We start from the raw sequence: 15896 nt of genomic DNA on the forward strand, positions 1-15896 counted from the left end.
GTTACTCCGCTGCGCACCGCTTGTGCGGGCGGGGGCGGGGGGGACGCTGAGCACGGAGTGTCACGGAATTAGCCACGTGCCCCGGCGACGCAGCCAGCTGAGCACCGGCTGGCCAGCAGAAAACCCAGCGGCACCAACGAGAGTCCGGCAGCGCCTGGAGACTAACTCCCAACTGCGGCCCGCTCCGGCGCTCGGCGCTGCACGTACCGCCCGCGGGGCTGGGCCGGGCCTAGCCGTGGGCCGCCCACCGGAGGCAGACACGTGACACAGCCGGCGTTTCCCGGCAGCCTTCGCGGCCGCTCCCTGGTGCTGTGTTGTCCCTGCGTGACGTAGCCAAGATGGCCGCCGCCGCCGCCGCCTGAGGGGACAGTGAGCGAGCGGGAGTGTGCGGGGCGCACCCGAGCTGGGGGAGGGGCGCTGAGGCGGCGGTTGGTGTGAAGCGGCTCCCCCCTCCCCCCACTTAGAGAAATGAGCCCCGCTCCCGCGCGCTGAGCGCCCGCGTCCCCCCCGCCCCGTGTTTACCGGCCCGGCCCGGCCCCGGGATGGATTTCTCCAAGTTCCTGGCCGAGGACTTCGAGGTGAAGCGCTGGGTGAACGGAGCCTTCCGGGCCGCGCAGCAGCAGCAGGAGGCGCCGGGCAGAGTGGACGCCCACGCCGCGACCCTGGTGATGAAGCTGCAGCTCTTCATCCAGGAGGTGAACAACGCCGTGGAAGGTGCGTGCCCGGGCCGTGTCCGTGCCCGTGTCCGTGCGGCGGGCTGGCTGGCCGGCCGGGGAGAGCAGGGCGGGTCGGGCGGGTGTGACCCCGCTCGCTGCAGCTGGGCCGCGGGCACCTGCTTCGCCGCTCTCCGGGCCGCGCCGCCCACCCCGCAGCGCTGCAGTGCGGACAGAACCGGGGGGACTTTCCCCACCCTTTGGTCTGTCCAGAAACCCCGGCTCTCGCGGGCAGCGGAGCATCTCCCCAGGCAGGCGTCGTTTTCCGACCCATCTCCCCATCTGCAAAGCGTGCGTCGTTTTGGTGTGTTGTAAACAAAGTGTGTGTGTGTGTGTGTCTTTGTGTGTTTGTTTGTAAAAAGGTCAGTGTTGAAAAGAAACGTTTCAATTGACCTGACCCGATTTTTGTTTAGATTATTAGTTTGAAAAAAATTGAAACTTTGCCGGACAAAAAAAACCGTTTCCCATTCAGCTCTAGTCCTGACCTGCAGCATCTTCTGTTATTTCAGCCCCGTTCTTCCCTCTTCTCATGTCCTTCCAGTCCCTTGCCAGCACTGCTTTACACACTTTGTCCTTGGTGGTATTTATTTACGGTGGTAGGCACTTGCCAGACTCTCCGGGGATAGTCCCTACTATGCAGCATGCCCCGCTATTCCAGATCTGGACGATTTTATTAAGCTTGAATGCAGTAATGAAGACTTGTTGGACACCATGCTCCTTACAAAGTTTGTTCTTCTATGTAATGGTTGAGTCCCTTGTCATTCCATTGCTATTTGTTTCCGCAGAAACAAGCCACCAGGCGCTCCAGAACATGCCCAGAGTCTTGCGGGATGTGGAAGCCTTGAAACAGGAGGCAACTTTCCTGAAGGAACAAATGATCCTTGTTAAGGAGGACATTAAGAAATTTGAAGAGGACACAGCTCAGTCAATGCAGGTAACTTCTCTCCTCACTAAATATTTGCCTTGGATTTTCAGATTTACTGTAGTTGCCAAAGTTACTGATGTTGAATGAACTTGTAGGCTATGTTTTGGTTTTTGCAATTCCAAATCTAAATAATCTGAGTCCCTGTGCATCAGCTTGAACTGACAGGGAATGGAGACTGATTCCTGCTCTGTTATTGTTTGCTTTTAAATTGCTACTGTCATCCTGTTGCACTTCAGCAAGTTCTGAGGCTATGAGATCCTGGATGCAAGCAATCTCTATGCTTTTTTCAATCAGAACAGTCACTTAAAGCTTCTACAATCTGGTAGCTTTTCTGAACTACATTCTGATTGTATTAAGGTTCAACAGCTTGATACCCTGTTGGCTGCTTCAGATTTGAGGTACCTTTGTGAGGAAGTAAAAACTGACTTTTTTCTTGTTGTGAATGAATGATGGTGCTTTTTAAATTGAAGAACTAATAGAACTGTCTAGAGTGGGACGTAGCATGGGCAGATGCTTTGCAAACTTTCCCACAGGTAGCTGATTGTGCCTTGGTCCTGTGCTGCAATACCTGGATGTTCGTGTCCAAAGCCTTTCTGAAGCAGAGAATGATGCTGTGTGATGGTTTTGTAACATGGACAAATGGGAAACTAGGTTGACATCCCCAAAAGCGTTTTTCTTGTTAACTCAGCCATGCACTGAGCGCTGTGCACTCAAGAAGTGAAAGGCTAGTGCAGTATCCCACCAAGACACAGATGTTAGCAACCCAGAAGCTAGAGCTGCTGTAGCTCTGATCAGATCTGCCATGAGCTTATAGCCTTCCTCAGATGAGTGATCCATCTTCATGAGAGGCACCAAAATGCAGAAGCCTTGATTGTCTGAGCTTGGTGGTGATGGTGGTGGTGTATTAATACCATGCTATAAAGTTACTTTGCATTTTCCAGATAAAATGGATGCTGATTATATTGAATCCAGAATTCAAATACAGTTTATGCGCTTGATTTCTCCTAATGATTCAGGAGAGAAGGGCTGATGGTTTACCTACAGTACTGCAAATCTTTGTGGAGCTGTTTTGCAAGTTGTTTCTGCAGCTTTGGTTGCCATTAGAGCTCAGCCGCTACCTCTCGGTTCACATATATATATTATTGTTTAGAGTTGGGTGTAGACCCTGAATAAAGCAACATTCCTCAAGATGAACTCAAGTCCCTACTGATGATGCACGTCAACTGGTTCAACTGAAAAATCCATTTTAATTTCTTCAGCTCCTTGATGAGATTATCCACTTCTGTGTAAACCTCTCAAATTGATTTTAGCCAACTTCCTCCTGAAATTGCTGTCACCCAGTTTCTTAACCTGTCCACCTCACCCCCACCAAGTCAAGCACCTTATCCATTTGACCCCAATTCTGATGGTCAGCGTTCCATCTCTGTTTCAGGTCCTGGTAGAGCTTGATCAAGTGAAATCCAGAATGCAGCTGGCTGCTGAGTCCCTCCAGGAAGCAGACAAGTGGAGCACACTGAGTGCAGATATTGAGGAAACTTTTAAAACACAAGTAGGTATCTGCTTGAAAAAGACAAAGGCATGAAAATTGTCAATCATAAACAAATCCTTTCAGGTCACCTTTAAAAGGAAAATATGCCTGTTTCCCAGATGCCACTGTGGAGCTTAGGGCTTTGCATTTTTGATATTGTGTTAAGTAACCCCGTAACTTTCTTTGGTGGCAGGATGTGTCTGTGATCTCTGCCAAGTTAACAGGCATGCAGAACAGCCTGGCGATGCTTGTGGACACTCCGGACTACTCTGAGAAATGCGTGCACCTCGAGGCTCTGAAGAACCGGCTAGAGGCCATGGCCAGCCCTCAGATAGTGGCCACGTTCAACGCTCAGTCTGTAGGTCAGTACCGTTCTGTTAGTTTCCCTCGTCTTCATTGTGGAGGTATTTATATGCAGGTGCTGCTTGCAGGAGAGTGAGTCATGGTGTTCTGAATAGCTGGTGGGCTGGAAGCATGCAGTTGCTGGAGCCCCCTTTGCAATGGACTGGCAGATTGGTGCCCCTTTCTGCCAAGACTTGCACATCTCCTACCATTTCTCCTATTCTTCATTTGTCCTTATTCATTTCTATCCCTGTCCTTTTTTCCTTCTTATCTTCTGCTTTCCATTTCTATTCTGTTTGTGTTTTGCTCACCAGAAATCTAACTGCCACCTGGGGTGGGAGTGTATCCATTGGGTCTGCCCTTTCTTGCCAGAGCCAAATGAAAAGAGATGCATGGGACAGCAGCCTACAGCCCAGTTCATGTTGGGTGCTCCCATAGCCTCAACCCTACTTTCCTCTGGATGTGATGCAGGCTGGGAAACGTTTCTTGAGGGTATTTAAGACCCCTGTAGTTGCTATATCAAAGTGCTGCTGAGCGTATGTAGTGTAACCATTGAGTAAATTCACTGGGAAATGCTGTGGCTCTATTGCCTTGTAAAAGTTGCATTCTAAACAACGGCAGAAGTTATAAAATGGTTTGGGGTTTTTGGTCTGGCCTTGCTCCCTTTCTCCACCCTTACACTGTCAGTAATTTGCCTGGGAAACATTATTATTTGTATTTCAGTAGCGCCTCGAGGCTCCCATTAGAATCAGATGCTATTCTGCTGCACAAACACAGACTGAGACAGTTCATGCCCGAAGAGCTTATTTTTTAATTTAGGATAAGCTGTAGTGAGTGAGACAAGCAGAGGGAGGAGGGAAGAGGTAAATACAAACAGTTTATGCGCTTGTGTTCTTCAGGAAAACACTGATTCTTTTCCACGCTCTTCCTTTTTTACTCCTCTCTTTGCTTTTCTCCTTTCATTTCCCTTCACTCTCTCTTTCTGGCTTTCCTGTCCATTGCACTAGCTGTTTCCTTAGGTTCTGCATCCTGTCTGTCTTGTTGCTGCTCTTGGGCTATATGGCCCTTTTGCAGGCAGATGCAGGACACACAGTGATGTTTTCTCCCACTTATGATGAAACCTCCAAAGAAAAAGCCTCCTAGAAGCAGCATGATGTTAATGTGCCCCATCTGAGTTCTCTAGCAGGTATGCCATTTAGCTGTGGTAGGAGACTGACAGCAGGTGGCGCTTCTGTACTGGACATGGATCCATTGCTTGGCTTGGTTATTCAAGATGTTCTGGCTCTATTTTAATATTGCCTCTGGAGCAGCTGGCAAACATACTTTTCCTTTCTGTTGATAGTATTTCAGATGTTCTTCTGAGGCAGATTTCTTGCTTAGATTTGACTCTATAGATAGGAACATGACAGCAAATGTGTCCCTGGGAGAGGAGGGGGGGCACTTTGCTCCCCTTTGTACTGCTCTAGAGCAATCCTAGTTACTTGCTGTGCATCAGGTTTACAGGCGACCATTTGGGCCCTGCCAGCAAATCAGAAACAAGTTCCTAAGTGTGTCATTATTAGTATCTCTGAACCCATTTGTGTTCTGTAGGCAAAGCCTTCATCACTTCTCCAGTAATGCAAAGTGAGCAGGGGCCTGCCTGGACTTTCAGACTTTGAATAAGCAGTAGCTGGGTCATTTAGTCAAGGTGAAGAGACAGCTAGTTGGGGTATTGGCATCTGGGGGTAGGGAAAGCAAAACTGAGGAGTGCGGTTTGGACCTGCTGAGGTGTGCTCTGGTCTGGAGGACACTAACTCTATCTGAAAAAGCACCTATTCTTTAGGGGATTCACTACTGTTACCAGGGGTCTGAAGTTAGAAATGTTTTCCCAAGGGAAGTTGAAAACTCTTCCATTTACTACGCACTCTAGAATGTCTGTGGCCATGGATTCAGAGGCAGCTTCCCTCCTCGGTGAAGGGAAAGGAACACAAAGAGTTCTTGTCACTTTCTTCATGTACTGTGATTCTACATCCCAAGCACTGGATCCAGGCCCTTCTTTCAACTGAAGAGGATGGATTCTCCTTCTTAGTCCAGGGGACTTGATTTGCTCAGGGCAGTACCTCTGTCACACAAGTTAGGAGGGTGACCTGCTAACTGATGTTCTGTGTTTGTTGTATTTAGAGCAGGCAAAAGTGTTTGTGAAAGTCTTCTCAGAAATTGATCGGATGCCCCAACTCCTCGCTTATTACTACAAATGTCACAAGGTATCTAGTCTCTGTCATAGTTGTTTTAATTTGGGATAATTGCTCAATTTAGCCTGTGGGGGGGCTGCAACTCTGGTCATTTCACTTGCCTAGTTTAAACTGGGGCTGGAGCCTGTCTTCATCCACATTTCATCCACCTGAGTCTTTTCCTGGCTCTTCTGGCTGTGATTATTTCCCACTTGGGGGTTTTGGGAATCACTCTCCACAGGAGTCTTCCTGTGCCTTCCGACAGTGGTGAGTGGGCCAAATGAGAAATGTACTTGTGCATCCCAAGAGGCTTCCTATTGTGCCAGGGGAAGGTGTTTGCATGTCTGGTTTTTTTCTTTTATGGTTTCTGGTGGTTATATATTTTAACGTAACTTGCTGCTGCTGAATTATGGTAACTCTCTTCAGATGGGATTGGAATTCGGGATGGTTCATTGACCTTAACCTGATCCTCCAAAACCCTATTCTCAGGGGGACTAGTGAGGATTAGCTTCAGGGCTGGGGCCTGCCAAATATTTCAGCAGTTATGGGGTAGTATTGGTTTCAGTCTCATTTATGAGCAAAATACCAAGGTTAATTAAATCTTTGGATAAGCCAAGAAGCCCTTAGCCTCATGTTTTAAAGTCTGAATCCCATTGGATGCTGAATTATAGTAAGGTGGTACGTTCAAATCCGAGGGGTGCTGCCTTTAAGGAAAAGCAGTTTCAATGGCATATGTCTCTGTTGGAGTTAACAAGGTCCAATTCTATAGCCATGTGACTTTTATTCCCCCTGCAGGTGCAGCTGGTGGCAGTCTGGCAGGATCTTTGCCAAAGCGACTTAAGTTTAAATCGGCAGCTGACTGAATTGTATGACACTCTGCTTGGAACATGGCACTCACAACTCCAGTGGGTCATGCAGGTACAGTTGCCACCAGTTAACGTCAGAGCAATGCGTGGGAACACAGACTGCGAATTCCCACAAGGCTCAGAACAATTGACCAGCTCACTGTCTCATTTTGGGTGTCTTCATTAAAGTCTTGGAACTTGCTTTCAGGATCTAGCTCATCTGCTGTCACAGAAAGATTGAGTGTTTGACTTAAGACCAGTGGCAATATCTCTGTGTTGCTGCTGTTAAAGCTGCTCTATCTCTTTCATCTGTATCGTACATGAAATCTAATTTGTCAGTGTTGCATTTTGTTCTGTTGCAAAACATTTGAAATACCTGAATTTCATTATCGCCTGACCTAGAGGAGGCCCTGGAGGGATTGCTTGACTGATTTGTGTTGTTTTATGTGTGAATTCTGTGGGGACGCCTGCTGGAACCCCTCAGGATTGTGTAGTACTAACAAAAGCATTTGAATTTGTAATTGCAAAGCTTATCATACTTACATCTGACCCAAAAAGAGGGTAAGCCTCTCTTCATTTAACCTAAAAAATTGTGTTAGACATTGCTGAGCCCATCGGAGTTTTCATCCATGAAGGGTAAGGAAGATTGTTATCTGACGGGTATGAAGCTGTAACAAGGGCTGAGGCCTTTCCTTCAAGGATACCCAATCTTTCCTTGAAATAATGTCTTTGGTTTTTTCCCTGCATAACAATTGGTTGTGAATCTCAGTTCAGATGTTGGCTTATTCACTAGCATATCCTCTAGGGCATGGGTATTGTGAGTGGCCATGCCATGTGGGCCAAAGCTCATGTCGCCCAAGGGTTTTCTTCCTTGCCCTCCAGCACTGCCTTTGCAAGGAAAACCATTTTTTCTTTCTGGTTCTACTTGCTATCCAGGGTCTTAGTGCTCTAAGCTGGGTACTGGGTGTATATGTTTAGTGGTGGGGGCTGTGTAAGTATCTAGAGAGAATAGCTGACTAGTCAGTAAAAAGCGTTGTTGATAAAAGCTGCTGCAAACAAAGATGTGGGTGAAGGATGTGAATGTGAAGCTGGTCTTGTGCTGATTTAAGGATGCCCTTTCTCAGCTGATTATGTTCTCTCTGGGGCTAGCATGTAGTGCTTCCCAACTCTCTCCTCTGCCCACCCTGATCAGTCACCTAGCTGCTTATTCAGGGGATTCTTTGTCCCATTTCCCTATGTCTTTCAAAGGTGCCTGTTTAAATTCCGTTTTGAAGGTAGAACTGCTCTCTACCTGGTTACTCCACTCCGTTGCCTGGTTGTCCACCACTGGATCCAGCCTCTGCTCAACCTCTTAGAATCTGTGCTGCCTTAGATAAAGTGCTGTCCTCGACTGGGCTTTTTAAGTGACAATGATTAACTCTGCTTTCATACAGCCTTTCTTGCATGCTGAGTCACCAACGTCCCTGAAATCTTTTCTGGCCCTTCTTTTTGTCTGGTAACATTTGTGAGTTTTCAAATGCGCTCCCATTAGTGCTAGTTGGGATTGCACATGCCTAGAGAGGATCCAATGATCTGTCAGTGCTCTGAGTGCAGTGTTCTCGGTGTGCCACAGATTGCCTCTTACTGAACATAATTTAAATTTAATCTTTGGGGCAGTGTAGTCTCTTCTTTGTGCATTGTTTCTTGGGGCTTCTACATGGCATCTGTTGACTAGAGTGTTCTGCTGGTTCTCAAGCTGGTGTCCCTGGAGTGTGGGGGTCCTGCTCTGGGGCTCAGTTTACACAGTGCTAACAGCTTTCTTGTTCATGCAGGTTTTTAAGAACCCCCATGAAATTGTGACTGTGCTGCTGATCCAAACACTAGGTGCCTTGGTGCCTTCAATCCCAGTCTGCCTCAGCACTGTAATGGAGAGAACCAGCCAGGAAATGAAACTAAATAAGATGCTGGAGCTCTATGACACCACAACCCACTTTGCAAGAGGCTTGGAAGTAGCAATGCTGTCTAATTTAAGTAGGGACTGTTATTTTGAATGTTCTCAGTCTTTACGGTGTATTCTTGTGTAACTCTCTGTAAAGCCTTTGAGTTCTGCTTTTTTCCATGGAAGCGGCTACAACAGTGTAAGAGATTTGGATTTAATCTGCAGTATTTACTGTTTACGTAATGTTTGTACTGAAATATATATTTAACTTACCCCAAATATATTGACACAGTCCTGGCTGTGTTTACTGAAGCAGAGCTATTCTGATACTACTTTGCTACCTTGTGTAAATAATATTTAGCACTTTCGTTTTTACAAACGTGTGCAGGTGAATTACAACATCCCTGTAAGGTGGATCAATTTTATTCCTGTTTTATAAATGGATTCTGAAGATATTGCCTTGTCTGAGGTCACATGGCAATAAAAGTTCAGGAGTTCTTGATTTAGACCTCACCCCTCTAAACAGAATTCTCCTAATCATTTGCTTTCTCAAACACTCCAAGGGAAAGTTTGCTTAAAAATGGTTTTCACTGGAGTTTAAAAAAATTGTGGAAACCATTCTGTTGGTCTTAGGTTTTATGAAAACCATGTTTTAACCAAATTAAAATGCTGGGCCAAACTTTATTACTTCTGTAGCATGCTTTTGTCTAGTGCCTAAAAGTGTGCCACTCAGAACAAATTAAGGACCCTCTCCTAGCCCCAAAACATTTGCAGTCTAATTTTAGACAGAAATACGTGAGTGGTTGTTGCAAACCTTTGGAGGTAAGGGAGGAAGAAAGGCAAATTAACAGTAATGAGCATCTCAAGAATTGGGGAACTGGGTGACTCAGCAGATTGGCAGTGGGGTATTAGGTCAACTGGTTCACTCTCAGAGCAGGTGAGTAGTGACTATGGCTGTGTAAGTAACCTACAGGAAATGAGTTGGTATAATTTATTTTAGATATGGCTGAAGACTGCATGGTTTCTTTTTAGAACCAGTGATGGGATATCAAATGAGACTGTGTCCTCCTTAGGCAGACACAAGTCACTTGTTCCTCAGATTCCTTCCTTCATCTCTGATTGTGCAAGCTGGGATGGGTGATAGCTGGCTGCAAGTCTTGTGGCCCCTGGTTGTTCTTGAGCAGCCAGGAATGTGGCTTAATAATTTCCTGAAGTGCTGGTTGAAATAAACACCTGGGTATTAAGGAGCAGATAGTGGCGATATCCCCATTTGTTAAAAAGCCTGCAGTTCAGCTTTAAAGCTGCGAGGCAAAGTTCCAGGGTATATGTGCACGTGATAGTGGCTGTCAATAAGCACAGCTCATTGAAAGTCTAACATGTTGCTTTAAGGCCACCTTTTAGCAGTGCGTTTATTTCTTTGGAAACTAACTTCTGATTCCTTGTAGAAGAGCATAACCTGGTAAAAGTGATGGAACTGGTGGAAGTAGTGTATGGCCCATACAAACCCTACCAGCTGCAGTATGGAGACCTGGAAGAAGAAAATCTCCTCATCCAGATCAGTGCAGTGCCCTTGGTAACGTAACATATCATACTTCCTCTGTACCTAGTAGTCAGCAGGTAATTGGAGGCTGATATTTATGAGTAGTTTAAAGGATTTTTGTCAGAGTGGCTGGACCATAGATTTTGGCTAGCATTTTCCATTTGCAATTTCCTTTGATAGCTTTGTTTTAGTTAAATACTGCTTTTTTCACAATAAACAACATTAATTCCAGCAGCTTTGCCTGCTAATGGGCAGTCCCCCAGTGACTGGTGCTTCATGCATCTGATGTAGGTGAAACTTTTGTGATAAGCAGAGAGCCAGCGTCAAGCCTCCAAGAGGCTATTAGAAACAAGGAAGAAAACCTGTTGATCAATTCTGAGATTGCCTTGCGTCTTTTAACCTTTTGCATGTGTGTCCTTCAGTCAGGATGAATGGAGGTGGGGTATTGTGCTAGGCCCTGTACAGATTGGAAGACTATCCCTGCCCCAGATTCTGATGCTGCAAGTTGATATACTAAATCACTGCAGGGAGGATGGAGTAACAGTGGCAGATGGTTACGTAGACTAGCTATGTGCATTCCTGCCTTCTCTATGTTTTTCTTACCATAGAATGAGTGGGTGGATGAAGGACCAGGAATTTCCTTTTAGAAGAATCTCCTATAATAGTATTTCTCAACCTGGGGTCAAGTTTAGGGCGGTCGCAAGTGCTGGGCCGATGTTAGGGGGTGGTAAGCAGGGCAGTTGTCAAGGGCACCACAACACGGGGGGCCCTGCAAAGCTGAGTTGCATGGTTTATCGCCAGATGGCGGGGCCCAGGCCCTGGCTTAGGAGGATCAGAATTTTTTTAAGCCCAAAGGGGGTCGCCAGCACAAAAACATTGAGAAACACCGTCCTATAGGAAGGTCAAGTCAGTGTTTTTGTCTGGAGGCAGTGATGAGTAGGAGAAAGCACCCTGATTTTTATTTGCTATCGCTGTGTAGGAGGATGAAAACAAAGGAAACAGTTAGCCTAAATGCACTCCACACAACAATTAGATGTTGAAGGGAACGTATGTCTGTTGTGTTAAGTATCCTCCTTTCCCATTTGGCTATCACAGCAACTATAGCTTATATTCTTGTCAGCTGTAGAAAGACCTGGTACAGTGTGGTTACTGCAGGGACACCTGCTGAAGGAGGGTTGGGATCAACCTGTGCATTTTTTGTTCTCCAGGAGCATTGGGAAGTAATTGATTGTGTCCAGGAACTGAGCCACTCGGTGAACAAACTCTTCAGTCTGGCTTCCGGAGCCGTCGACAACTGCATTAAACTCACTGATGGGCTGGGGCTGTGTGGGCTGCTCAAAGCGCTGAAAGCTCTGTTCACAAAGTAAAGCATTTTCTGTTTTACTAATATGCTTATCCCTGGAGGGTGAGCGAGTGTTCAGTAGGTGGCTCTGAATGCCATGGGGGGAGAGCCTGAGGGGTTGGTGATATTGTCAGCACCCAGCCCCGTGTCTATAGACACAGCTAGTGTTTAGCATAAACCCATCCTTGTGATCGTCCACTCTGCCATTCATCTCAGCCAATAAAGACTCCTCAATTTGTTGCTTTCGATGGAGAGTGGAAGTTAACCATGACTGGAGGTATAACGCTCCTCAGAGCTGCAGTTGGGCAGAATTTTCATTGATAAAATGCATAAAAGCATTTCTGGGAAAGACCCACTTCTGAGAGGACCTAATAGAAGAGCGACATGCTAGGCTGGTGAGCATAAACCTCAGTGGGGAAACGCATGCTGTTCTGACCTTTCATTTGTGGTCTTTGCTGCATAGCTTCCCTGTAGAATAATGAGAGTGGCACTAATTGGAGGCACAGTAGATGCTCAGTAGTAGCAACATATCAGTGCCCTTTTGCTATATGGCTCCTAAGTGGCTGTTGCTGTTACTGGGAACTGTCAATGCTCCCTATAAGGGGGGAGTTCCCAGGGGAAATGTTGCTCATAAGCAGAGGTTGCTGTTACAAGGAGCTGCTGCAAACATGTATCTACCGTAATGTATTTTTTGCCCTATTAACTCTATTACACAGTCCCATTTAAGACAGCATTCCAGTACTGATTTCCTCTACTTGTCCTTTTTTCCCTGGGTCAAGCCAGCTGCTAACCCTGCATAAACTAAGCCTTGGCATCACTGCATTATTGTTATGGAGGGAGGAGGGCAGTGCCCTGTTCTGTGGAAAGGTGAAAACAGAGCACTGTTCTTTGGTAAGGGAACGAGAGGTATGAGAGCAGTGATAGCCTCGGACTGTGGCTCATCTGCTCTAGAAGAGCGCAGTAATGCTAGTGACAACAGAAGTGCTCCGCTCATGCATGCGGAACAGTAGTGGATTCTAGTCACGCCGATGCAGAGCAGTGCTTCTACTTCAGGCTATTTTGACTAGTGCTCTAGGCTCCACCCTACCCCCTCACTCTTCGTGTTAGGCCTGGATCTGGCACTGCCGGCCACCTCTAGCTGGCAATGTTGGGGGCTTGGGCTGGAGCAGTGAATGATTCCTTTGTGTGCCTCTTTGTTGACGTGCATCTGATTCTTTGTCTGGGACTAAAACACCAGCTCAGCAAGTGCCATTATTGTACCTGAGGTCTTATTCCATTGCCTTTCTTTGCTCCAACTCTTTTCATAGGTATGTGTCTGACTTCACTAGTGCTTTGCAGTCTATAAGAAAGAAGTGCAAACTGGATGATATCCCTTCAGATTGCCTCTTCCAGGAAGACTGGACTGCATTCCAAAACTCTATCCGGTAAAGTGACTGCGTGAGCCAGGCTCAGGGTGCAGCAGATACTGAGAACAGGGCTCTTGTGACATGGCGGCTGGCGTTTGGTTCTGAGTCCAAGCTGGCTTTTCTGTGCAAATGGAAGGGGGGAAATGTCGTTATTAAAAGGGGCTTTCCTGGGCCGTGGTATTTTAGCTCCTTTTTTTCCTCTATTGCTTGTGAATCGTCTCAGAAGCATGAAGAATCCCTGCTCCCATTCGCCAGTTTTGGGACTTGTCCTTTTTGTACCTTTGGCTAATTCTGAGTCTCTTTGCCCACCCTTACTCTGTCAGTTTTGAGTAGAGCTGAAATTAACTAATGTATCTCTTTGTGGCAACAGTTTAATGGAAGTTCTCTGACATCTTCTGATGCAAGCAAACCTGCCTGGTGGTAGTGTCGCTACTGTGGGAAATAGTGTTTCTAATTTGACTGCTGCTTCAGAGCCAGGTTGCTTGGGGAGAAGGGGAGGAAAGGACATTGTGGTGATAGTGGCTGCAAAACTAGAGGGATTTTTGTTCTTAATGTTTAAAAACATCTCCTTAGTGGGATGGCAATGTGATCATTTCTGAAAACTCTAACAAACTCCGAGGCAGTTGGAACCCTGGATCCTTTGTCTCTGAGATCATAAACATCTGAATGCCTAAGGAAGGGGCACTCTCCATGCTCTAGGCCTCCACTACGATCTACTTTAAAGTTGGTTTGATATCAGACAAATGTGGCTCTGATGTGGCCCAGGTAGCTCAGATTTGCATGAGTTCTGGTAGCAGAACATAGAGCTATGTCCACATAGCACCTAAATTAATGGGAGTGTTAGTGAAGATTGAGCTTTAAGTGGCAGCTGGCATTTTAAGCACCTTGATGACTGACTGTACTCAGAGCAAGACACATCATTTAAAATAGCAGCAGCCACTCTCGCACCAGTGGAGCTGACCTGGTGTTTGCCAGGGTGGGAAATATTTCAGAAATGAATGTAGTGCAGACCTGCCTGCAATGTGACATCAACAGAAAGAGTGAAGAAATGAGCATCCTTAGAGGTTTTTAAGGTGCGGCTTGACAAAGCCCTGGCTGAGATGATTTAGTTGGGGTTGGTCCTGCTTTGAGCAGTGTGTTGGACTAGATACCTCCTGAGGTCCCTTCCAACCCTCATCTTCTCTATGATCGAGTTAACTACCAAGCTGAGAAAGTAATTCTTACCATGGGGAGAGCTCCCTCTGATCAGCCAGTGATGAATTTTATTCCAAGAGACTTGCATAATAAGGCTAGATGGTGTGAGGGAGAGTCTGGGAACTTGTTGCTGTTTATCCCAGGTTCACAGTTTGTTCTGTTCCCTCCTAGGATAATAGCTACTTGTGGTGAACTCCTTCGGCAGTGTGGGGACTTTGAGCAGCAGCTTGCAAACAGGTAGGAAGTGCTGGGGTTACCATGCAAGCCATATATGTGTCTGTGCAGTTAAAAGGAAGCAAACCCCAAGGTGCTCTGTCGGTATGGAGGCTGCAAAAGGAATGCAAGAGCCAATGAACTTTGATAATGGCCGTGGAAAAGTAGAGTGGTTTTATGTACATAGCCTGTCTACCTAAATCTCCCCCTGTCAAGACCCAAATGTGTAACAATGGCCTATAAAATGGAGGGGGAAAAACAAGGAAGGCAATAGCTTGAAACATTAGGGGATTATAAACTGAAGCTGGGATTTCTAATGGGGGCCAGTTAGCGATAGAGACAAGAGCATGCACTGGCAGAGTGGGACAGTTTAGATGCTTTGCTCTGTGGAATTGAGGTACTCGCATCTGTTCCCGGGAAGGCAGGAAATGCAGCCAGTAAAGTTTCCAGTGGACACTGCTGTTGGGAACCTCTGCTGGAGTTCTGATGAGCAGCTTATTGACAAAGCCCATATGCAGCCTGTCACTTCTCTGTCAGGAGACATCTTAATGAATTCCAAGAGATTCATGAGCTAGGTAGATAATCAGGCCAGACAAAAGGTGCATGCCCCTGTGGTGCTGAGGCTTCTGTTTATCCCAGGAAGATTCTGTAAATCACCATCTAATGGGAACTTCATTTGCATTGTACAAAGAGTGACTTTTGGGGGTGGCTGGGGGATTAGGCAAGAGCACATTCTATGGAGGGTGCCCCAGCTCTGAACCCCTTAAACCTAGGACTGTTTTTGCAGTTGGGTTGTCTCCCATTTTGATTTTGGGGGCGCGATTCTGGCGTGCTACAAGCTTATTATTAGAGTCCCTGCAGATGTGTCCTCACATTGCCGCATGGGTGCAAGTTTCTGCTGCAGGTAGAGCTGTTGAATGGCCACCCTGTGTCTCAGAGACGTTGCTTTGGCCGTGGAGGGTTCCCTTTGGGACTTATGCTCCAAGATTGGCTGCCAGGGTGGGGGGTTCCCACAGAGCAGCATGTGGCAACATTTATACCAACTGTGGGAGGCGGGGAGTGTGAAACAGGATACGGCAGAGTGCACTAACCACAGGGCCCAGTAGAGACTGCTTAACTTGTTTGTCAAACCGTGTGGAGGACGGGGGGGCCGTTAGCTCTGTTTTCTTCTTTAGTTCTCCAGCTGGTGCCTTGTATATCAGTAAAGCTGATGATGCTGAGATGGGGCCACTCAGCAGGGACATGGGGGAGATTCCAGGCAGGGCAAGGGCAGGGGTCATGGGGAAAGCTCAGGAATTCGCTTGGCACAGCCCAGGGCCAACTTCAGTGACGTTTGCGTATAACTTTGTTAGTCATGTTGGTTGGTTTCAGGATTTTATCCACTGCTGGGAAGTATCTGTTGGACTCCTACAGCCCTTGTAGTCTGTCTGGCTTTCAGGATGCCAGCTCTGCAGAGAAGAAGAGCTCAGTCAAGAACCCCTGGCAGGAATACAATTACCTCCTGAAGGAAACTCCCTCTGAGCATGCTAGCCTCATGGAAACACTGCACACCCTAAAGGTAGGAGTGCAGTGCTGCCTGGGAGCACCCTCCTGCTGGGGCATATCTGGCAGTTGGGGCCACTGCCTGGTCACATTGCGTCCATAACAGCAACCTGTTGATTGGGAGGGCATTCCAAATTCTCCAGACACACCCAGCCCCAGTAAGAACGAAATGTCTGAA

The 15896-nt window shown here is 46.9% G+C and overlaps 1 protein-coding gene across 1 annotated transcript in view; it reads left to right on the forward strand.

The window, feature by feature from the left end:
• Nucleotides 1-320: 320 nt before the first annotated feature.
• The window catches only part of COG7 (component of oligomeric golgi complex 7), a 28543-nt gene continuing 12967 nt past the window's right edge, over nucleotides 321-15896 (forward strand). Inside the window, exons 1-12 of the mRNA XM_067534100.1 lie at nucleotides 321-714; nucleotides 1499-1647; nucleotides 3071-3187; nucleotides 3360-3528; nucleotides 5669-5751; nucleotides 6514-6636; nucleotides 8375-8573; nucleotides 9927-10054; nucleotides 11230-11384; nucleotides 12671-12787; nucleotides 14135-14200; nucleotides 15548-15734. Coding sequence (XP_067390201.1) covers nucleotides 543-714; nucleotides 1499-1647; nucleotides 3071-3187; nucleotides 3360-3528; nucleotides 5669-5751; nucleotides 6514-6636; nucleotides 8375-8573; nucleotides 9927-10054; nucleotides 11230-11384; nucleotides 12671-12787; nucleotides 14135-14200; nucleotides 15548-15734 — 1665 coding nt within the window. The 5' untranslated portion in view covers nucleotides 321-542. The remainder of the gene's footprint in view (nucleotides 715-1498; nucleotides 1648-3070; nucleotides 3188-3359; nucleotides 3529-5668; nucleotides 5752-6513; nucleotides 6637-8374; nucleotides 8574-9926; nucleotides 10055-11229; nucleotides 11385-12670; nucleotides 12788-14134; nucleotides 14201-15547; nucleotides 15735-15896) is intronic.

The sequence above is a fragment of the Emydura macquarii genome, unplaced genomic scaffold (genome assembly GCF_026122565.2).
Source record: "Emydura macquarii macquarii isolate MOO-44397 ecotype Brisbane River unplaced genomic scaffold, CSIRO-AGI_Emac_v2 contig_3390, whole genome shotgun sequence".
NCBI lineage: Eukaryota > Metazoa > Chordata > Testudines > Chelidae > Emydura > Emydura macquarii.